We start from the raw sequence: 24,248 nt of genomic DNA, 5'->3' as shown, positions 1-24,248 counted from the left end.
GCGGGCGCTGTTGGACGGTCAGTGCTAAGGGAGTGGGCACTGTCGGAGGGTCAGCGCTGCGGGAGCGGGCACTGTCAGAGGGTCAGTACTGAGGGAGCGGGTGCTGTCGGAGGGTCAGTGCTGAGGGAGCGGGCACTGGCGGAGGGTCAGTGCTGAGTGAGCGGGCACTGTCGGAGGGTCAGCGCTGAGGGAGTGGGCGCTGTCAGAGGGTCAGTGCTGAGGGAGCAGGCACTGTGGGAGGGTCAGTGCTGAGGGAGCGGGCACTGTCGGAGGGTCTGTGCTGAGGGAGCGGGTGCTGTCGGAGTGTCAGTACTGAGGGAGTGGGTGCTGTCGGAGGGTCAGTGCTGAGGGAGTGGGCACGGTCGGAGGGTCAGTGCTGAGGGAGCGGGCACTGTGGGAGGGTCAGTGCTGAGGGAGTGGGCGCTGTGGGAGGGTCAGTGCTGAGGGAGTGGGCGCTGTCGGAGGGTCAGTGCTGAGGGAGTGGGTCCTGTCGGAGGGTCAGTGCTGAGGGAGTGGGCGCTGTCGGAGGGTCAGTGCTGAGGGAGTGGGCACTGTGGGAGGGTCAGTTATGAGGGGGTGGGCACTGTGGGAGGGTCAGTGCTGAGGGGGCGGGTGCTGTGGGAGGGTCAGTGCTGAGGGAGTGGGCTCTGTCAGAGGGTCAGTGTTGAGCCACCTTTGGGATACGGTGCAAGTTGGTGAGAGAGTCACTTCAGAACATCCATCTCTTGCCCTTTTTCCAGCAACATTCCCCTCAGCCGTCACTCCCTGGATTACGGTCTGGGAGGCTGGCTCCAGCTATCACTATGTGTGTGTATGTGAAGATCCATTATAGCTGTGATTCTTCTTCACAATCTAATTCAGTGTCTGGAATACACTCTCCAGATTTCTATCATGGAACCACAAGTTACCATTGTAACTAAACTGTCTTAAACTAACAGCAAGGACAAAAATCTTATAACCCTATAACTTAAACTTGACCCCCCTGTTTAAACAGAAGTGCCAGCTCCATGCAAACAGAGAGAGAGACACTAAAGACAAGTCTGAGGCTGGGAAAGGGCATAATACTAACAGGGTAGCTGAGTCCAGACACCAGTCTGTCAGGAAGTGATTTCCTGTAAGTTCCCATTGATTCCTTTGGACGATTCGGTGAGGAGCAGTTTGTGAATAACCTTATCCACACACTTGGGGAGCCGGGAAGCCTACTCGCAGAGCGCTTCAGAGAACATTTCCATGACACCATCCAACCCCACCGCCCCCGTGGCTGAACACTTCAACTCCCCCTCCGGCTCTGCCAAGGACATGCAGGTTCTGGGCCTCCTCCCTCACCACTCGCCTCAGGACCCCTTCAACCCCAGGGCATCAAGGTGGATTTAACCAGTTTCCTCATCTTCCCCACCCCCACCTTATCCCAGTTCCAACCTTCCAGCTCAGCACAGCCCTCATGACCCATCCGACCACCTTCCCACCGATACGCTTCACCCTCCCCTTTGACCTATCACCTTCACCCCCTCCCTACCTCCATCCACCTATTGCACTCTCAGCACAGACAGTGAGGAGGATTGACTCCTGGGAGGGAGTTACATAGAGAGTGATGGGATTGACTCCTGGGAGGGAGTTACACAGAGAGTGAGGGGATTGACTCCTGGGAGGGAGTTACACAGAGAGTGAGGGGATTGACTCATGGGAGGGAGTTACACAGAGAGTGAGGGGATTGACTCCTAGGAGGGAGTTACACAGAGAGTGTGGGGGATTGACTCCTGGGAGGGAGTTACACAGAGAGTGAGGGGATTGACTCCTGGGAGGGAGTTACACAGAGAGTGAGGGGGATTGACTCCTGGGAGGGAGTTACACAGAGAGTGAGGGGATTGACTCCTAGGAGGGAGTTACACAGAGAGTGTGGGGGATTGACTCCTGGGAGGGAGTTACACAGAGAGTGAGGGGATTGACTCCTGGGAGGGAGTTACACAGAGAGTGAGGGGATTGATTCCTGGGAGGGAGTTACACAGAGAGTGAGGGGGATTGACTCCTGGGAGGGAGTTACACAGAGAGTGAGGGGATTCACTCCTGGGAGGGAGTTACATAGAGAGTGTGGGGGATTGACTCCTGGGAGGGAGTTACACAGAGAGTGAGTGGATTGACTCCTGGGAGGGAGTTACACAGAGAGTGTGGGTGATTGACTCCTGGGAGGGAGTTACACAGAGAGTGAGGGGGATTGACTTCTGGGAGGGAGTTACACAGAGAGTGATGGGATTGACTCCTGAGAGGGAGTTACACAGAGAGTGATGGGATTGACTCCTGAGAGGGAGTTACACAGAGAGTGATGGGATTGACTCCTGAGAGGGAGTTACACAGAGAGTGTGGGGGATTGACTCCTGGGAGGGAGTTACAGAGAGAGTGAGGGGATTGACTCCTGGGAGGGGGTTACACAGACAGTGAGGAGGATTGACTCCTGGGAGGAAGTTACAAAGAGAGTGAGGGGGATTGACTTCTGGGAGGGAGTTACACAGAGAGTGATGGGATTGACTCCTGAGAGGGAGTTACACAGAGAGTGTGGGGGATTGACTCCTGGGAGGGAGTTACACAGAGAGTGAGGGGATTGACTCCTGGGAGGGAGTTACACAGAGAGTGAGGGGATTGACTCATGGGAGGGAGTTACACAGAGAGTGTGGGGGATTGACTCCTGGGAGGGAGTTACACAGAGAGTGAGGGGATTGACTCCTGGGAGGGAGTTACACAGAGAGTGAGGGGGATTGACTCCTGGGAGGGAGTTACAAAGAGAGTGAGGGGGATTGACTATTGGGAGGGAGTTACACAGAGAGTGAGTGGATTGATTCCTGGGAGGGCGTTACAGAGAGAGTGAGGGGGATTGACTCCTGGGAGGGAGTTACACAGAGAGTGAGTGGATTGATTCCTGGGAGGGCGTTACAGAGAGAGTGAGGGGGATTGATTCCTGGGAGGGCGTTACAGAGAGAGTGAGGGGGATTGACTCCTGGGAGGGAGTTACACAGAGAGTGAGGGGATTGACTCCTGGGAGGGAGCTTTCAGACAAAGACCCCCACCCAGTGACCAATCACACGGCTGTGACTATGCTAAGCTCCCTTGAACCCAGACAAAGAGCCAATTGAAATGCCAGATCAAAGTGCACACACACACACACACACACACACACACTCCCTTACACACACACACAAACACACTCCCTTACACACACACACACACTCTCTCTCTCTCACACACACACACACTCCCTTACACACACACAAACACACTCACTCTCTCACACACACACACACTCCCTTACACACACACAAACACACTCACTCTCTCTCACACACACACACACACACAAACTCACTCTCTCTCACACACACACAAACTCACTCTCTCTCACACACAAACACACTCTCTCTCTCTCACACACACACACACAAACTCACTCTCTCTCACACACACACAAACTCACTCTCTCTCACACACACACACAAACACTCTCTCTCACACACACACACTCCCTTACACACACACGCACACACACACACTCCCTTACACACACACACCCACACACCCACACACACAAACTCACTCTCTCTCTCACACACACACACACACAAACTCACTCTCTCTCACACACACACAAACTCACTCTCTCTCACACACACACACAAACACTCTCTCTCTCTCACACACACACACACTCCCTTACACACACACACAAACACACTCTCTCTCTCAAACATACACTCACTCTCTTGCACACACAAATACACTCACTCTCTCACACAAACACTCACTCTCGCACACACACAAACACACTCACTCTCACACACACAGACATACACACACTCTTGCACACACAAACACATTCACACACACACAAACACTCACACTCACTCTCTCACACACACACACACACACAAACTCACTCTCTCTCACTCACACACACACAAACACTCTCTCTCTCACACACACACACACACTCCCTTACACACACACACAAACACACTCTCTCTCTCACACATACACTCACTCTCTTGCACACACAAATACACTCACTCTCTCACACAGACAAACACTCACTCTTGCACACACACAAACACACTCACTCACACACACAGACATACACACACTCTTGCACACACAAACACATTCACACACACACAAACACTCACACTCACTCTCTCACACACACACACACAAACACAAACACAATAACCCTCACACACCTCACACACACACACGCACATGCACTCTCAGACTTGCACACACAAACACACTCACACTCACTCTCACACACACACAAGCACACTCTCTCGCACACACACTCACTCTCACACACAAACACACTCACTCTCTCTCACACACACAGACATACACTCACTCTCGCACACACACAAACACACTCACTCTCAAACACACACAAACACATTCACACTCACTCACACACACACAAACACAGTTACTCTCGCACACACACAAACACACAAACACACTCACACTCACTCTCACACACACACAAACACACTTTTTCTCATGCACACAAACATACTAACCCTCAAACTCCCCACACACACACACGCACAAGCTATCTCAGACTCGCACACACAAACACACTCACACTCACACACTTTCTCATAGACACACACTCACTCTCACTCACATATCTCACACACACAGACATTCACTCTCACACTCACACGCATAAACACACTGACTCTCACGCACATACACACTCACTCTCACATAAACACACTGACCCTTACATGCACTCACACACACAAACACACTGACCCTCATACTTTCACAGACACACACACACTCACTCTCACACATATAAACACTCACTCACTCTCTCCCACACACACACTCACTCACTCCCACACACATACACACTGACCCTAACACTCTCACATATACACACACACTCACTCACTCCCACACACATACACACTGACCCTCACACTCTCACATATACACACACACTCACTCACTCCCACACACATACACACTGACCCTCACACTCTCACATATACACACACTCTCACTCACTCCCACACACATACACACTGACCCTCACACTCTCACATATACACACAGTCTCACTCACTCCCACACACATACACACTGACCCTCACACTCTCACATATACACACACACTCACTCACTCCCACACACATACACACTGACCCTCACACTCTCACATATACACACACACTCACTCACTCCCACACACATACACACTGACCCTCACTCTCACATATACACACACTCTCACTCACTCCCACACACATACACACTGACCCTCACACTCTCACATATACACACACACTCACTCACTCCCACACACATACACACTGACCCTCACACTCTCACATATACACACACACTCACTCACTCCCACACACATACACACTGACCCTCACACTCTCACATATACACACACACTCACTCACTCCCACACACATACACACTGACCCTCACACTCTCACATATACACACACAATCACTCACTCCCACACACATACACACTGACCCTCACACTCTCACATATACACACACACTCACTCACTCCCACACATACACACTGACCCTCACTCTCACATATACACACACACTCACTCACTCCCACACACATACACACTGACCCTCACACTCTCACATATACACACACACTCACTCACTCCCACACACAAACACACTGACCCTCACACTCTCACATATACACACACACTCACTCACTCCCACACACATACACACTGACCCTCACACTCTCACATATACACACACTCTCACTCACTCCCACACACATACACACTGACCCTCACACTCTCACATATACACACACACTCACTCACTCCCACACACATACACACTGACCCTCACTCTCTCACATATACACACACACTCACTCACTCCCACACACATACACACTGACCCTCACACTCTCACATATACACACACACTCACTCACTCCCACACACATACACACTGACCCTCACACTCTCACATATACACACACACTCACTCACTCCCACACACATACACACTGACCCTCACACTCTCACATATACACACACACTCACTCACTCCCACACACATACACACTGACCCTCACACTCTCACATATACACACACACTCACTCACTCCCACACACATACACACTGACCCTCACACTCTCACATATACACACACACTCACTCACTCCCACACACATACACACTGACCCTCACACTCTCACATATACACACACACTCACTCACTCCCACACACATACACACTGACCCTCACACTCTCACATATACACACACAATCACTCACTCCCACACACATACACACTGACCCTCACACTCTCACATATACACACACACTCACTCACTCCCACACATACACACTGACCCTCACTCTCACATATACACACACTCTCACTCACTCCCACACACATACACACTGACCCTCACACTCTCACATATACACACACACTCACTCACTCCCACACACATACACACTGACCCTCACTCTCACATATACACACACTCTCACTCACTCCCACACACATACACACTGACCCTCACACTCTCACATATACACACAAACTCACTCACTCCCACACACATACACACTGACCCTCACACTCTCACATATACACACACTCTCACTCACTCCCACACACATACACACTGACCCTCACACTCTCACATATACACACACACTCACTCACTCCCACACACATACACACTGACCCTCACACTCTCACATATACACACACACTCACTCACTCCCACACACATACACACTGACCCTCACACTCTCACATATACACACAGTCTCACTCACTCCCACACACATACACACTGACCCTCACACTCTCACATATACACACACACTCACTCACTCCCACACACATATACACACTGACCCTCACACTCTCACATATACACACACACTCACTCACTCCCACACACATACACACTCACCCTCACACTCTCACATATACACACACTCTCACTCACTCCCACACACATACACACTGACCCTCACACTCTCACATATACACACACACTCACTCACTCCCACACACATACACACTGACCCTCACACTCTCACATATACACACACACTCACTCACTCCCACACACATACACACTGACCCTCACACTCTCACATATACACACACTCTCACTCACTCCCACACACATACACACTGACCCTCACACTCACACATATACACACACTCTCACTCACTCCCACACACATACACACTGACCCTCACACTCTCACATATACACACACACTCACTCCCTCCCACACACATACACACTGACCCTCACACTCTCACATATACACACTCACTCCCACACACATACACACTCACCCTCACACTCTCACATATACACACACACTCACTCACTCCCACACACATACACACTGACCCTCACTCTCACATATACACACACTCTCACTCACTCCCACACACATACACACTGACCCTCACACTCTCACATATACACACACACTCACTCACTCCCACACACATACACACTGACCCTCACTCTCACATATACACACACTCTCACTCACTCCCACACACATACACACTGACCCTCACACTCTCACATATACACACACACTCACTCACTCCCACACACATACACACTGACCCTCACTCTCACATATACACACACACTCACTCACTCCCACACACATACACACTGACCCTCACACTCTCACATATACACACACACTCACTCACTCCCACACACATACACACTGACCCTCACACTCTCACATATACACACACACTCACTCACTCCCACACACATACACACTGACCCTCACACTCTCACATATACACACACTCTCACTCACTCCCACACACATACACACTGACCCTCACACTCTCACATATACACACACTCTCACTCACTCCCACACACATACACACTGACCCTCACACTCTCACATATACACACACACTCACTCACTCCCACACACATACACACTGACCCTCACACTCTCACATATACACACACACTCACTCACTCCCACACACATACACACTGACCCTCACACTCTCACATATACACACACACTCACTCACTCCCACACACATACACACTGACCCTCACACTCTCACATATACACACACTCTCACTCACTCCCACACACATACACACTGACCCTCACACTCTCACATATACACACACTCTCACTCACTCCCACACACATACACACTGACCCTCACACTCTCACATATACACACACACTCACTCACTCCCACACACATACACACTGACCCTCACACTCTCACATATACACACACACTCACTCACTCCCACACACATACACACTGACCCTCACACTCTCACATATACACACAGTCTCACTCACTTCCACACGCATACACACTGACCCTCACACTCTCACATATACACACACACTCACTCACTCCCACACACATACACACTGACCCTCACACTCTCACATATACACACACACTCACTCACTCCCACACACATACACACTGACCCTCACACTCTCACATATACACACACACTCACTCACTCCCACACACATACACACTGACCCTCACACTCTCACATATACACACACACTCACTCACTCCCACACACATACACACTGACCCTCACACTCTCACATATACACACACTCTCACTCACTCCCACACACATACACACTGACCCTCACACTCTCACATATACACACAGTCTCACTCACTTCCACACATACACACTGACCCTCACGCTCTCACATATACACACACACTCACTCTCTCACACACATACACACTGACCCTCACACTCTCACATATACACACACACTCACTCACTCCCACACACATACACACTGACCCTCACACTCTCACATATACACACACACTCACTCACTCCCACACACATACACACTGACGCTCACACTCTCTCTTACACACAAACACACTCAACTCACTTTCTCTCTCTCCCACACACGCACACTCACACTCACTCACACAAACACACTGACCTGCACACTGTCACACACACACAGTAACAAAGGGGATTGATGAGGTCAGAGCAGTCGATGTGATCTATATGGACTTCAGTAAGGCGTTCTCCCCATGGGAGACTGGTGATCTCATGGAATACAGGGAGAACTAGCCATTTGGAGACAGAACTGGCTCAAAGGGAGAAGACAGAGGGTGGTGGTGGAGGGTTGTTTTTCAGACTGGAGGCCTGTGACCAGTGGAGGGCCACAAGGATCGGTGCTGGGCCCTCTACTTTTTGTCATTTACATAAATGATTCGGATGTGAGCATAAGAGGAACAGTTAGTAAGATTGCAGATGGCACCAAAATTGGAGGTGCAGTGGACAGCGAAGAGGGTTACCTCAGATTACAACAGGATCTTGAAATGGGCTGAGGAGTGGCAGGTGGAGTTTAATTCCGATAAATGTGAGGTGCTGCATTTTGGGAAAGCAAATCTTAGCAGGACTTATACACTTAATGGTGAGGTCTTGGGGAGTGTTGCTGAACAAAGAGACCTCGGAGTGCAGGTTCATAGCTCCTTCTAAGTGGACAGTCACCTGAACGCACACTCAGTCAGATACTCACTGCAACATACTCTCTTACCCACACACGCACACTCTCTCTCTCTATCCCTCTGACACTGTAACCTTTGACCTTGGTCCCTCACCTTGTCGTACGAGATATCATCGAAAAGCTGACTGATGTGCTCAATGCTGTACACTTCCTGTTGCCGTGGAGACAGCGGGTGGGAGATGGCCAGAGCATCCGAGGAGAAAGCAGCACTCAAACTCTTCCCAGCAAAGAAACTATCCTGATGGGAAATCCACAACAATTACTGACCTCACTCCCAACACACTGTCGGAGGGTCAGCGCTGAGGGAGTGGGCACTGTCGGAGGGTCAGTGCTGAGGGAGTGGGCACTGTCGGAGGGTCAGTGCTGAGGGAGTGGGCACTGTCGGAGGGTCAGCGCTGAGGGAGTGGGCACTGTCGGAGGGTCAGTGCTGAGGGAGTGGGTGCTGTGGGAGGGTCAGTGCTGAGGGAGTGGGTACTGTCGGAGGGTCAGTGCTGAGGGAGTGGGTGCTGTCGGAGGGTCAGTGCTGAGGGAGTGGGTGCTGTCGGAGGGTCAGTGCTGAGGGAGTGGGCGCTGTCGGAGAGCCAGTACTGAGGGAGTGGGCACTGTCGGAGGGTCAGTGCTGAGGGAGTGGGCACTGTCGGAGGGTCAGCGCTGAAGGTGCGGGCACTATCTGAGGGTCAGTGCTAAGGGAGTGGGCGCTATCGGAGGGTCAGTGCTGAGGGAGCGGGTGCTATCGGAGGGTCAGTGCTGAGGGTGTGGGCGCTGTCGGAGGGTCAGTGCTGAGGAGGTGGGCGCTGTCGGAGAGTCAGTGCTGAGGGTGTGGGCGCTGTCGGAGGGTCAGCGCTGAGGGAGTGGGCACTGTCGGAGGGTCAGTGCTGAGGAAGTTGGCACTGTCAGAGGGTCAGTGCTGAGGGAGTGGGCGCGATCGGAGGGTCAGTGCTGAGGGAGCGGGTGCTGTCGGAGGGTCAGCGCTGAGGGAGTGGGCGCTGTCGGAGGGTCAGTGCTGAGGGAGTTGGCATTGTCGGAGGGTCAGTGCTGAGGAAGCGGGCACTGTCAGAGGGTCAGTACTGAGGGAGTGGGCACTGTCGGAGGGTCAGCCCAGAAGGTGCGGGCACTATCGTAGGGTCAGTCCTGAGGGAGCAGGCACTGTCGTAGGGTCAGTGCTGAGGTAGTGGGCGCTGTCGGAGGGTCAGTGCTGAGGGAGTGGGCACTATCAGAGGGTTAGTGTTGAGGGCATGGGCACTGTCAGTGGGTCAGTGCTGAGGGAGCAGGCACTGTTGGAGGGTCAGTTCAGAGGGAGTGGGCACTGTCAGAGGGTCAGTGCTGAGGAAGGACCACACTGTCAGAGGGTCAGCGCTGAGGGAGCGGGCGCTGTTGGAGGGCCAGTGCTGAGGGAGCGGGTACGGTCGGACAGTCAGCGCTAAGGGAGTGGGCACTGTCGGAGGGTCAGTGTTGAGGGAGCAGGTGCTGTCGGAGGGTCAGTGCTGAGGGAGTGGGTGCTGTCGGAGGGTCAGTGTTGAGGGAGTTGGCGCTGTCGGAGGGTCAGTGCTGAGGGAGTGGGTGCTGTCGGAGGGTCAGTGCTGAGGGAGTTGGCGCTGTCGGAGGGTCAGTGCTGAGGGTGTGGGCGCTGTCGGAGGGTCAGTGCTGAGGAGGTGGGCGCTGTCGGAGAGTCAGTGCTGAGGGTGTGGGCGCTGTCGGAGGGTCAGCGCTGAGGGAGTGGGCACTGTCGGAGGGTCAGTGCTGAGGAAGTTGGCACTGTCAGAGGGTCAGTGCTGAGGGAGTGGGCGCATTTGGAGGGTCAGTGCTGAGGGAGCGGGCACTGTTAGAGGGTCAGTGCTGAGGGAGTGGGCACTGTCGGACGGTCAGCGCTGAAGGTGCGGGCACTATCTGAGGGTCAGTGCTGAGGGAGTGGGCGCTATCGGAGGGTCAGTGCTGAGGGAGCGGGTGCTGTCGGAGGGTCAGTGTTGAGGGAGTGGGCACTGTCAGAGGGTCAGTGCTGATGGAGTGGGTGCTGTCGGAGGGTCAGTGCTGAGGGAGTTGGCGCTGTCGGAGGGTCAGTGCTGAGGGTGTGGGCGCTGTCGGAGGTTCAGTGCTGAGGAGGTGGGCGCTGTCGGAGAGTCAGTGCTGAGGGTGTGGGCGCTGTCGGAGGGTCAGTGCTGAGGGAGTGGGCGCTGTTGGAGGGTCAGTGCTGAGGGAGCGGGCACTGTCAGGGGGTCAGTGCTGAGGGAGTGGGCACTGTCGGAGGGTCAGCGCTGAAGGTGCGGGCACTATTTGAGGGTCAGTGCTGAGGGAGTGGGCGCTATCGGAGGGTCAGTGCTGAGAGAGTGGGTGCTGTCGGAGGGTCAGTGTTGAGGGAGTGGGTGCTGTCGGAGGGTCAGTGCTGATGGAGTGGGTGCTGTCGGAGGGTCAGTGTTGAGGGAGTGGGTGCTGTCGGAGCGTCAGTGCTGAGGGAGTGGGTGCTGTCGGAGGGTCAGTGCTGAGGGAGTGGGTGCTGTCGGAGGGTCAGCGCTGAGGGAGTGGGCGCTGTCGGAGGGTCAGTGCTGAGGGTGTGGGCGCTGTCGGAGGGTCAGCGCTGAGGGAGTGGGCGCTGTCGGAGGGTCAGTGCTGAGGGAGGTTGCATTGTCGGAGGGTCAGTGCTGAGGGAGTGGGCACTGTCGGAGGGTCAGCGCTGAAGGTGCGGGCACTATTGGAGGGTCAGTGCTGAGGGAGTGGGCGCTGTCGGAGGGTCAGTGCTGAGGTAGTGGGCGCTGTTGGAGGGTCTGTTCTGAGGGAGTGGGCACTATCGGAGGGTTAGTGCTGAGGGCATAGGCACTGTCAGTGGGTCAGTGCTGAGGGAGCAGGCACTGTTGGAGGGTCAGTTCAGAGGGAGTGGGCACTGTCAGAGGGTCAGCGCTGAGGGAGCGGGTACTTTTGGACAGTCAGCGCTGAGGGAGTGGGCACTGTCGGAGGGTCAGTGTTGAGGGAGCGGGTGCTGTCGGAGGCTCAGTGCTGAGGGAGTGGGTGCTATTGGAGGGTCTGTGCTGAGGGAGTGGGTGCTGTCGGACGGTCAGTGCTGAGGGAGTGGGTGCTGTCGGAGGGTCAGTGCTGAGGGAGTGGGCGCTGTCGGAGGGTCAGTGCTGAGGGTGTGGGCGCTGTCGGAGGGTCAGCGCTGAGGGAGTGGGCGCTGTCGGAGGGTCAGTGCTGAGGGAGTGGGCACTGTCGGAGGGTCAGCGCTGAAGGTGCGGGCACTATTTGAGGGTCAGTGCTGAGGGAGTGGGCGCTATCGGAGGGTCAGTGCTGAGAGAGTGGGTGCTGTCGGAGGGTCAGTGTTGAGGGAGTGGGTGCTGTCGGAGGGTCAGTGCTGATGGAGTGGGTGCTGTCGGAGGGTCAGTGTTGAGGGAGTGGGTGCTGTCGGAGCGTCAGTGCTGAGGGAGTGGGTGCTGTCGGAGGGTCAGTGCTGAGGGAGTGGGTGCTGTCGGAGGGTCAGCGCTGAGGGAGTGGGCGCTGTCGGAGGGTCAGTGCTGAGGGTGTGGGCGCTGTCGGAGGGTCAGCGCTGAGGGAGTGGGCGCTGTCGGAGGGTCAGTGCTGAGGGAGGTTGCATTGTCGGAGGGTCAGTGCTGAGGGAGTGGGCACTGTCGGAGGGTCAGCGCTGAAGGTGCGGGCACTATTGGAGGGTCAGTGCTGAGGGAGTGGGCGCTGTCGGAGGGTCAGTGCTGAGGTAGTGGGCGCTGTTGGAGGGTCTGTTCTGAGGGAGTGGGCACTATCGGAGGGTTAGTGCTGAGGGCATAGGCACTGTCAGTGGGTCAGTGCTGAGGGAGCAGGCACTGTTGGAGGGTCAGTTCAGAGGGAGTGGGCACTGTCAGAGGGTCAGCGCTGAGGGAGCGGGTACTTTTGGACAGTCAGCGCTGAGGGAGTGGGCACTGTCGGAGGGTCAGTGTTGAGGGAGCGGGTGCTGTCGGAGGCTCAGTGCTGAGGGAGTGGGTGCTATTGGAGGGTCTGTGCTGAGGGAGTGGGTGCTGTCGGACGGTCAGTGCTGAGGGAGTGGGTGCTGTCGGAGGGTCAGCGCTGAGGGAGTGGGCGCTGTCGGAGGGTCAGTGCTGAGGGTGTGGGCGCTGTCGGAGGGTCAGCGCTGAGGGAGTGGGCGCTGTCGGAGGGTCAGTGCTGAGGGAGTTGGCATTGTCGGAGGGTCAGTGCTGAGGGAGTGGGCGCTGTCGGAGGGTCAGTGCTGAGGGAGCGGGCACTGTCAGAGGGTCAGTGCTGAGGGAGCAGGCACTGTTGGAGGGTCAGTTCAGAGGGAGTGTGCACTGTCAGAGGGTCAGTGCTAAGCGGGCGGGCACTGGCCGAGGGTTAGTGCTGAGGAAGGACCACACTGTCAGAGGGTCAGGGTTGAGGGAGAGGGCGCTGTCGGAGGGTCAGCGCTGAGGGAGCGGGCGCTGTTGGAGGGCCAGTGCTGAGGGAGCGGGTACTGTCGGACAGTCAGCGCTAAGGGAGTGGGCACTGTTGGAGGGTCAGTGTTGAGGGAGCAGGTGCTGTCGGAGGGTCAGTGCTGAGGGAGAGGGCGCTGTCGGAGGGTCAGTGCTGAGGGAGTGGGTGCTGTCGGAGGGTCAGTGCTGAGGGAGTGGGCGCTGTCGGAGGGTCAGTGCTGAAGGAGTGGGTGCTGTCGGAGGGTCAGTGTTGAGGGGGTGTGTGCTGTCGGAGGGTCAGTGCTGAGGGAGTTGGCGCTGTCGGAGGGTCAGTGCTGAGGGTGTGGGCGCTGTCGGAGGGTCAGTGCTGAGGGAGCGGGCGCTGTCGGAGGGTCAGTGCTGAGGGTGTGGGCGCTGTCGGAGGGTCAGTGCTGAGGAGGTGGGCGCTGTCGGAGGGTCAGTGCTGAGGAGGTGGGCGCTGTCGGAGAGTCAGTGCTGAGGGTGTGGGCGCTGTCGGAGGGTCAGCGCTGAGGGAGTGGGCACTTTCGGAGGGTCAGTGCTGAGGGAGTTGGCACTGTCAGAGGGTCAGTGCTGAGGGAGTGGGCGCTGTTGGAGGGTCAGTGCTGAGGGAGCGGGCACTGTCAGGGGGTCAGTGCTGAGGGAGTGGGCACTGTCGGACGGTCAGCGCTGAAGGTGCGGGCACTATCGGAGGGTCAGTGCTGAGGGAGTGGGCGCTATCGGAGGGTCAGTGCTGAGGGAGTGGGTGCTGTCGGAGGGTAAGCGCTGAGGGAGTGGGCGCTGTCGGACGGTCAGTGCTGAGGGAATGGGCGCTGTCGGAGGGTCAGCGCTGAGGGAGTGGGCACTGTCGGAGGGTCAGTGCAGAGGGTGTGGGCGCTGTCGGAGGGTCAGCGCTGAGGGAGTGGGCGCTGTCGGAGGGTCAGTGCTGAGGGAGTTTGCATTGTCGGAGGGTCAGTGCTGAGGGAGTGGGCACTGTCGGAGGGTCAGCGCTGAAGGTGCGGGCACTATCGGAGGGTCAGTGCTGAGGGAGTGGGCGCTGTCGGAGGGTCAGTGCTGAGGGAGTGGGCGCTGTCGGAGGGTCAGTGCTGAGGTAGTGGGCGCGGTCGGAGGGTCAGTTCTGAGGGAGTGGGCACTATCAGAGGGTTAGTGCTGAGGGCATAGGCACTGTCAGTGGGTTAGTGCTGAGGGAGCAGGCACTGTTGGAGGGTCAGTTCAGAGGGAGCGTGCAGTGTCGAAAGGTCAGTGCTGAGGGAGTGTGCACTGTCGGAGGGTCAGTGCAGCACCCACTCCCTCAACACTGACCCTCCGACAGCACCCACTCCGTCAGCACTGACCCTCCCACAGCACCCACTCCCTCAGCGCTGACCCTCCGACAGCACCCACTCCCTCAGCACTGACCCTCCGATAGTGCCCGCACCTTCAGCGCTGACCGTCCGACAGTGCCCACTCCCTCAGCACTGACCCTCTGACAGCGCCCACTCCCTCAGTGCTGACCCTCCAACAGCGCCCACTCCCTCAGCACTGACCCTCCCACAGTGCCCACTCCCTCAGCACTGACCCTCCGACAGTGCCCACTCCCTCAGCACTGACCCTCCGACAGCGCCGACTCCCTCAGCACTGACCCTCCAACAGCACCCACTCCCTCAGCACTGACCCTCTGACAGTGCCCACTCCCTCAGCACTGACCCTCCGACAGTGCCCACTCCCTCAGCACTGACCCTCCCACAGCGCCCACTCCCTCAGCACTGACCCTCCAACAGCACCCACTCCCTCAGCACTGACCCTCCGACAGTGCCCACTCCCTCAGCACTGACCCTCCGACAGCGCCCACTCCTTCAGCACTGAACCTCTGATAGTGCCCACTCCCTCAGCACTGACCCTCCGACAACGCCCGCTCCCTCAGCACTGACCCTCCCACAGCGCCCACTCCCTCAGCACTGACCCTCCGACAGCGCCCACTCCCTCAGCACTGACCCTCCCACAACACCCACTCCCTCAACACTGACCCTCCGATAACGCCCGCTCCCTCAGCACTGACCCTCCATCAGCGCCCGCTCCATCAGTGCTGACCCTCCTACAGCGCCCGCTCCCTCAACACTGACCCTCCGACAGCACCCACTCCCTCAGTGCTGACCCTCCTACAGCGCCCGCTCCCTCAACACTGACCGTCCGACAGCACCCACTCCCTCAGTGCTGACCCTCCGACAGCACCCACTCCCTCAACACTGACCCTCCGACAGTGCCCACTCCCTCAGTGCTGACCTTCCGACAGCACCCGCTCCCTCAGCACTGACCCTCCGACAGAGCCCCCTCCCTCAGCACTGACCCTCCGACAGAGCCCCCTCCCTCAGCACTGACCCTCCGACAGAGCCCACTCCCTCAGCACTTTTCAGACTGGAGGCCTGTGACCAGTGGAGGGCCACAAGGATCGCTGCACGATCCTCTCCTTCTCCTCATTTATATCAATAATTTGGATGTGAGCATAAGAGGTACAGTTAGTAAGTTTGCAGATGACACCACAATTGGAGGTGTAGTGGACAGTGAAGAGGGTTACCTCAGATTACAACAGGATCTGGACCAGATGGGCCAATGGGCTGAGAAGTGGCAGATGGAGTTTAGTTCAGATAAATGCGAGGGGCTGCATTTTGGGAAAGTAAATCTTAGCAGGACTTATACACTTAATGGGAAGGTCCTAGGGAGTGTTGCTGAACAAAGAGACCTTGGAGTGCAGGTTCATAGCTCCTTGAAAGTGGAGTCGCAGGTCGATAGGATAGTGAAGAAGGTGTTTGGTATGCTTTCCTTTATTGGTCAGAGTATTGAGTCCAGGAGTTGGGAGGTCATGTTGCGGCTGTACAGGACTTTGGTTAGGCCACTGTTGGAATATTGTGTGCAATTCTGGTCTCCTTCCTATCGGAAAGATGTTGTGAAACTTGAAAGAGTTCAGAAAAGATTTACAAGGATGTTGGAGGGTTTGAGCTACAGGGAGAGGCTGAACAGGCTGGGGCTGTTTTCCCTGGAGCGTCGGAGGCTGAGGGGTGACCTTATAGAGGTTTATAAAATCATGAGGGGCATGGATAGGGTAAATAGGCAAGGTCTTTTCCCTGGGGTGGGGGAGTCCAGAACTAGAGGGGCATAGGTTTAGGGTGAGGGGGGAAAGGGACCTAAGGGGCAACCTTTTCCCCCAGAGGGTGGTACGTGTATGGAATGAGCTGCCAGAGGAAGTGGTGGAGGCTGGTACAATGACAGCATTTAAAAGGCATCTGGATGGGGACATGAATAGGAAGGGTTTGGAGGGATATGGGCTGGGTGCTGGCAAATGGGACGAGATTAGGTTGGGATATCTGGGTCGGCATCGACAGATTGGGCCGAAAGGTCTGTTTCAGTGCCGGACAGCTCTGTGACTCTATGAGAGGACGGGCAAGGGGGAAGGATGCGCAGCGGGAATGAGGTAGGGTGGGTCAGCAGGATGGAGTCCTGACAGGAGATGGGCAGAGTGGCCAGCCCTCAGCTTTGCAGAGTTGGACACCTCCCTCGGATGATCAGGCCCGGTGATGGGGTTGCCATGCCGTCTCCACGGCGACGGAGCCGTTACCTACCACGGTCCAGTCCGGGTTGACGAAGCTGTTGCCGAGGTAACTGAAATAGGTCGCAAAGCCCTCGTTCAGCCAGATGTCGTTCCACCATCGCATGGTCACCAGGTTCCCGAACCACTGCAAGGAAACACGTGACAAGACCACTAGGAGGCAGCACTGGGAGCAGAGACCTCAGTCACGGCAGCTTTACCCTGTATCTAAGCCCCGTGCTGAACCTGTCCCTGGGATGGGGGGGACAGTGTAGAGGGAGCTTTACTCTGTATCTAACCCCCGTGCTGAACCTGTCCCTGGGATGAGGGGGGACAGTGTAGATGGAGCTTTACTCTGTATCTAACCCCATGCTGTCCCTGTCCCTGGGATGGGGGGGACAGTGTAGAGGGAGCTTTACTCTGTATCTAACCCCGTGCTGTCCCTCCCCTGAGAGTGTTCGATGGGGACAGTGTAGAGGGAGCTTTACCCTGTATCTAACCCCGTGCTGTCCTTACCCTGAGAGTGTTTGATGGGGACAGTGTAGAGGAAGCTTTACCCTGTATTTAACCCCGTGCTGTCCCCGTCCCTAGGATGGCGGGACAGTGTAGAGGGAGCTTTACCCTGTATCTAACCCTGTGCTGTCCCTGTCCTTGGGATGGGGGGGGGGGGGCAGTGTAGAGGGAGCTTTACCCTGTCTCTAACCCCGTGCTGTCCCGACCCTGTGAGTGTTTGATGGGGACAGTGTGGTGGGAACATTGTTTTCTGTTTAAATGTATAGAGTGAACCATTGGAGGGTCAGTGCTGAGGGACTAGGTGCTGTGGGAGGGTCAGTGCTGACGGAGTGGGCACTGTCAGAGGGTCAGTGCTGAGGGAGTGGGCGCTGTCGGAGGCTCAGTGCTGAGGGAGTGGGTGCTGTGGGAGGGTCAATGCTGAGGGGTTGGGTGCTGTGAGGAAGATCAGTGCTGAGGGAGCACCGCACTGTCGGAGGGTCAGTGCTGAGGGAGTGGGCACTGTCAGAGGATCAGTGCTGAGGGAGTGGGCACTGTCGAAAGGTCAGTGCTGAGGGAGCGGATGTTGTCGGAGGGTCATGTGCTGAGGGAGTGGTTGCTGTCGGAGGATCAGTGCTGAGGGAGTGGGCACTGTCAGAGGGTCAGCACTGAGGGAGTGGGCGCTGTCGGAGGCTCAGTGCTGAGGGAGTGGGTGCTGTGGGAGGGTCAATGCTGAGGGGTTGGGTGCTGTGAGGAAGATCAGTGCTGAGGGAGCACCGCACTGTCGGAGGGTCAGTGCTGAGGGAGTGGGCACTGTCAGAGGATCAGTGCTGAGGGAGTGGGCGCTGTCGAAAGGTCAGTGCTGAGGGAGCGGATGTTGTCGGAGGGTCATGTGCTGAGGGAGTGGTTGCTGTCGGAGGATCAGTGCTGAGGGAGTGGGCACTGTCAGAGGGTCAGCACTGAGGGAGTGGGCGCTGTCGGAGGGTAAGTGCTGAGGGAGCGGGCGCTGTCAGAGGGTCAGTGCTGACGAAGTGGGTGCTGTCAGAGGATCAGTGCTGAGGGAGTGGGCGCTGTCAGAGGATCAGTGCTGAGGGAGTGGGCGCTGTCAGAGGATCAGTGCTGAGGGAGTGGGCGCTGTCGGAGGGTCAGTGCTGAGGGAGTGGGTGCTGTCAGAGGATCAGTGCTGAGGGAGTGCCACTGTCAGAGGATCAGTGCTGAGGGAGTGGGCGCTGTCAAGGGTCAGTGCTGAGGGAGTGGCCATTGTCAGAGGGTCAGTGCTGAGGGAGTGTGTGCTATCGAGGGTCAGTGTCAAGGGAGAGGGCACTGTCAGAGGGTCAGTGCTGAGGGAGTGGGCGCTGTCGAGGGTCAGTGCTGAGAGAGTGGGTGCTATCGAAGGTCAGTGCTGAGAGAGTGGGCGCTGTCGGAGGGTCAGTGCTGAGGGAGTGGGCACTGTCGGAGGGTCAGTGCTGAGGGAGCGGGCACTGTCGCAGGGTCAGTGCTGAGGGAGCGGGCACTGTCGGAGGGTCAGTGCTGAGGGAGCGGGCACTGTCCGAGGGTCAGTGCTGAGGGAGCGGGCTCTGTCGGAGGGTCAGTGCTGAGGGAGTGGGCACTGTCGGAGGGTCAGTGCTGAGGGAGTGGGCACTGCCGGAGGGTCAGTGCTGAGGGAGCGGGCACTGTCGGAGGGTCAGTGCTGAGGGAGCGGGCACTGTCGGAGTGTCAGTGCTGAGGGAGCGGGCACTGTCGGAGGGTCAGCGCTGAGGGAGTGGGCACTGTCAGAGGGTCAGTGCTGAGGGAGCGGGTGCTGTCGGAGGGTCAGTGCTGAGGGAGTGGGCACTGCCGGAGGGTCAGTGCTGAGGGAGCAGGCACTGTCGGAGGGTCAGTGCTGAGGGAGAGGGCACTGTCAGAGGGTCAGTGCTGAGGGGGCGGGCACTGTCGGAGGGGCAGTGCTGAGGGAGCGGGCGCTGTCGGAAGTTCAGTGCTGAGGGAGTGGGCACTGTCGGAGGGTCAGTGCTGAGGGAGCGGGCGCTGTCGGAGGGTCAGCGCTGAGGCAGTGGGCGCTGTCAGAGGGTCAGTGCTGAGGGAGTGGGCACTGTCGGAGGGTCAGTGCTGAGGGAGTGGGCACTGTCGGAGGGTCAGCGCTGAGGGAGTGTACACCCTCGGAGGGTCAGTGTTGAGAGTGTGGGCACTGTCAGAAGACTCGTCTTTCACTGTGAGAGGTTTGGATCTTACCTGCCATGTCAGGTCAATGTGACAGTGTGCAACAGCCAATCAGGACAGGTCTCGGGCCCTGCACTTGTTCACAAGTCAATGTGGAAGCGAATGGGAACGCAATGCAGGACAACAGTAACCAGTGCTTTGTAAATATGGGAAATATTTGTATGTAGCATGTTTAAAATTACATCCCTGTATGGGATTATGTTCGTAATTATTGGTGTTGTAAAGTTGATCATCAGTCAGTTGGGGAATTCGTGGGTGAAAGTTGTGGCAGTGCAGAAAGGTGAAAGTGAAGATTATTTTCTGTTATGGTGACAAATTGTTATCCGGGGAAACAAGACTGAGGTAAATAAAATGGTGCGAAACATTCCTTATTGCTGCTGGTTGGATCTTGGTACAAAATGGCCGCCCCCCCCTCTCCCTACATCACCCCTGACAACACCCCAAGATATGTCAACCAATTGGCCATTCTCAGCAGGGAATTTAGCGGATGTCATTGGATGGAAATTAGAGGCTGGAATAGGTTTCGAACGATCAAAAGAGCTGGTCCGGGGCCAAGTGATGTCAGCCATCTTGAAGCCTGGCAATGCATGTGAATGAGAAGGTGAGGTGGGGAGGGGCGGGAGGCAGAGGCAGTCGGAGCTCACCTGGTGAGTGAACTCGTGGGCCAGCACCAAGGTCAGGGCTCGCAGGCTGCTCTCCGATTCCTCCTTGGCGTCGTACAACAGGTTCACCTCCCGGAAGATGATGAGGCCCCAGTTCTCCATTCCGCCGCTCTCGAAACTGGGCACGGCCACCAGGTCTGAGGAGATCCCAGGAAGCCACAGTCAGTCACAGAGCCATACAGCATGGAAACAGACCCTCCGCCCCAAAAAGTCCACAACAAGCAGACATCCCAATCTGACCGAGTCCAATTTGCCAGCAGTTGGTCCATATCCCTCCTAACCTTTCCTATTCGTGTACTCATCAGATGCCTTTTATGGGGAGGTGAGGATAGATTGTGTCACATAGAGTCATCGAGATGTACAGCACGGAAACAGACCCTTCGGTCCAAATTGTCCATGCTGACCAGGTATCCCAATTCAATCTAGTCCCACCCAGCCCATATCCCTCCAAACCCTTCCTATTCATATACCCATCCAAATACCTTTTAAATGTTGTCATTGTACCAGCCTCCACCACTTCCTCTGGCAGCTCATTCCATACACGTACCACCCTCTGTGTGAAAAAGTTGCCCCTTCAGGTCCCCTTTTATATCTTTCCTGTTGTTATGAAGATGTGGGTGTACTGTACTTTCAAGCGAGCTGAAATTTCTGGCGAGCACAGTGTTCCAAACAAGGGAACAGTGTAACATTTGGTCACACAATGAGTTAAGAGTTGTGTTGCCTGGATACAAAAACAAATTCGAATTTGATCAATCAGTTTAAATTATGCCCCAAGATACTAAACTCCAATCAAGTTTGAATTTAGTATTTTGACAATATTAAAACCAATGAAACGATCCGCTGCTTTGGGGTATAAGTGTTAGATATTTTGAACAGAGCGTTAAAGAGCACGAACAAAAACAGACTGCCCACAGAACTGATCTCTGAAAGGTACCTTTATCTGTAAAAGACCTGTGAAGCGAAATCCTGAAGAGACAGGGGAAAATCTACAGAGGACACTCGGCTAAGCTGACTGGTTTCGAAACATGATTTGTAAATCCTAATTGGGACATTTTTTTTATCAGACCAGTACCGTCGAGGGGGAAGGTAAAAGATAGGTTTGGAGAAATGAATCGTAAATAGTTGTTAGTTAACTATTCTGTGTTCGACTTTAAAAAAATAAAGTTGTTAATTTTAACTTCAAGTAGTGACTTTTGGGAAAGTTCTTTGCCTCCTGAATTTTAACAGATTACAGCACAGGGTGAATCTTTTCTGGTGTTGCTGGTTTAAATTAGCAGAAGGGTTGACCCTGTGCCACAACGCTGTTATGAAGGTGAAGGCATGTGCTTTCAAAGAGAGCGATTGCTGCTCTGAACTGAGAGCTTACCTATGTATGTGTCTGGATGATAGTACCAGAGTGTACTGGAAAATTGAAAATAAGTTAAATTTGGCTGTGAAATGGATACCTGAGTTGGTCGCTGTTTTGACGACAATTCAAGTTTGATTAATCAGTTTAAATTATGCCCCAGGATACTAAAACCCAATTGAGTTTGAATTTATTGTTTTGCCAACATCGCACCAATCAGATGACCTGATGTTGGTGGGGTGGGGGGGGGGGGATAAAAATGCGGACATTTTGAAAATCGGAGAGAGAGCAACTGCCAACGAGATAGAAAAGCCTGGAGATCGAATACCTTAATCTCCAAGAAATTAGGAACACTCTCTATCGAAGGTATCTTTTCATATGAAATATATTCACAGTATAAAGAAAGAGGATGACCCAGGGAGATCTTCAGTCGGAAGAAGACAGATACCAAAGATGACAGCGGCTGTGTGGTTTTGAAATTAAGTTGATATAATTTTAATAAGTGTTTTATCGGAACAGCATATTGGTATAGAGTTGGAGGCAGGTAATAAGCAGTTAAGAGAAACAGAGGCTGAGAGTTGCGAATAGTTGCTGTTTAATGTTCACTTTTAGAGTTAAAGAATAAATTGATACTATTTTCATTAAATTGTGCAATTTGGGAGTTCTCTGTCACTCATATTTTAACAGGTTATGAGGCAAGGTGAGCTTTACTGGGTGTTTGCTTTAATTAACAGAGGGGTTCGCTGCTGTATCAAAACATTCCCCTCGCACCCTAAATCTATGCCCCTCTAGTTCTGGACTCTTTGACCCCAGGGAAAAGACTTTGTCTCTTTACCCTATCCTGCCCCCCATGATTTTATAAACCTCTATAAGGTCACCCCTCAGCCTCCGACGCTCCAGGCAAAACAGCCTCAGCCTCTCCCTGTAGCTCAAACCCTCCAAACCTGGCAATGTCCTTGTGAATTATTTCTGCACTGTCTCAAGTTTCCTATAGCAGAGAGACCAGAATTGAATGCACCATTCCAAAAGCAGCCTAACAATGTCCTGAACAGCCACAACATGACCTCCCAACTCCTGTACTCAATACTCTGACCAATAAATGAAAATATACCAAACACCTCCTTCATTATCCTATCTACCTGCGACTCCACTTTCAAGGAGCTATGAACCTACACCGCAAAGTCTCTCTGTTCAGCACCACTCCCCAGAGCCCTATCATTTCCTATCATGGGATACAAAGAGCCAGAAACTTGGGTTCACTTCCAGCCTCAGGCAACTGTGTGGATTTTGTGCAATTACCCACCCCACCCCCTCCCATCACGTCCGCGTGGGTTTCCTCCGGGTGCTCCTGTTTCCTCCCACAGTCCAAAGATGTGCAGGTTAGGGTGGATTGGCCATGCTAAATTGTCCCATAGTGCCCAGGGATGTGTAGATTAGAGTGGATTGGCCATGCTAAATTGTCCCAAAGTGCCCAGGGATGTGCAGGTTAGGGTGGATTGGCCATGCTAAATTGTCCCATAGTGCCCAGGGATGTGCAGGTTAAGGTGGATTGGCCTTGCTAAATTGTCCCATAGTGCCCAGGGATGTGCAGGTTAGGGTGGATTGGCCTTGCTAAATTGTCCCATAGTGCCCAGAGATGTGCAGGTTAGGGTGGATTGGCCATGCTAAATTGTCCCATAGTGCCCAGGGATGTGCAGGTTAGGGTGGATTGGCCATGCTAACTTGTCCCATAGTGCCCAGGGATGTGCAGGTTAGGGTGGGTTTGCCATGCTAAATTGTCCCATAGTGCCCAGGGATGTGCAGGTTAGGGTGGATTGGCCATGCTAAATTGTCCCATCATGCCCAGGGATGTGCAGGTTAGGCTGGATTGGCCATGCTAAATTGTCCCGTAGTGCCCACGGATGTGCAGGTTAGGGTGGATTGGCCTTGCTAAATTGTCCCATAGTGTCCAGGGATGTGCAAATTAGGGTGGATTGGCCAT

The 24,248-nt window shown here is 54.7% G+C and overlaps 1 protein-coding gene across 1 annotated transcript in view; it reads right to left on the bottom strand.

Moving 5' to 3' along the window:
* Nucleotides 1-24,248, bottom strand: part of LOC140453871 (aminopeptidase Ey-like) — a 56,422-nt gene that overhangs the window by 9,781 nt on the left and 22,393 nt on the right. Inside the window, exons 6-8 of the mRNA XM_072548731.1 lie at nucleotides 20,905-21,059; nucleotides 17,589-17,702; nucleotides 9,687-9,830 (exon numbers count right to left, since the gene is read on the bottom strand). Coding sequence (XP_072404832.1) covers nucleotides 9,687-9,830; nucleotides 17,589-17,702; nucleotides 20,905-21,059 — 413 coding nt within the window. The remainder of the gene's footprint in view (nucleotides 1-9,686; nucleotides 9,831-17,588; nucleotides 17,703-20,904; nucleotides 21,060-24,248) is intronic.

This window comes from Chiloscyllium punctatum, chromosome 28, assembly GCF_047496795.1.
Source record: "Chiloscyllium punctatum isolate Juve2018m chromosome 28, sChiPun1.3, whole genome shotgun sequence".
In the NCBI taxonomy this organism is placed as follows: Eukaryota; Metazoa; Chordata; class Chondrichthyes; order Orectolobiformes; family Hemiscylliidae; genus Chiloscyllium; species Chiloscyllium punctatum.
This window is presented reverse-complemented; position numbering and strand designations above follow the sequence as displayed.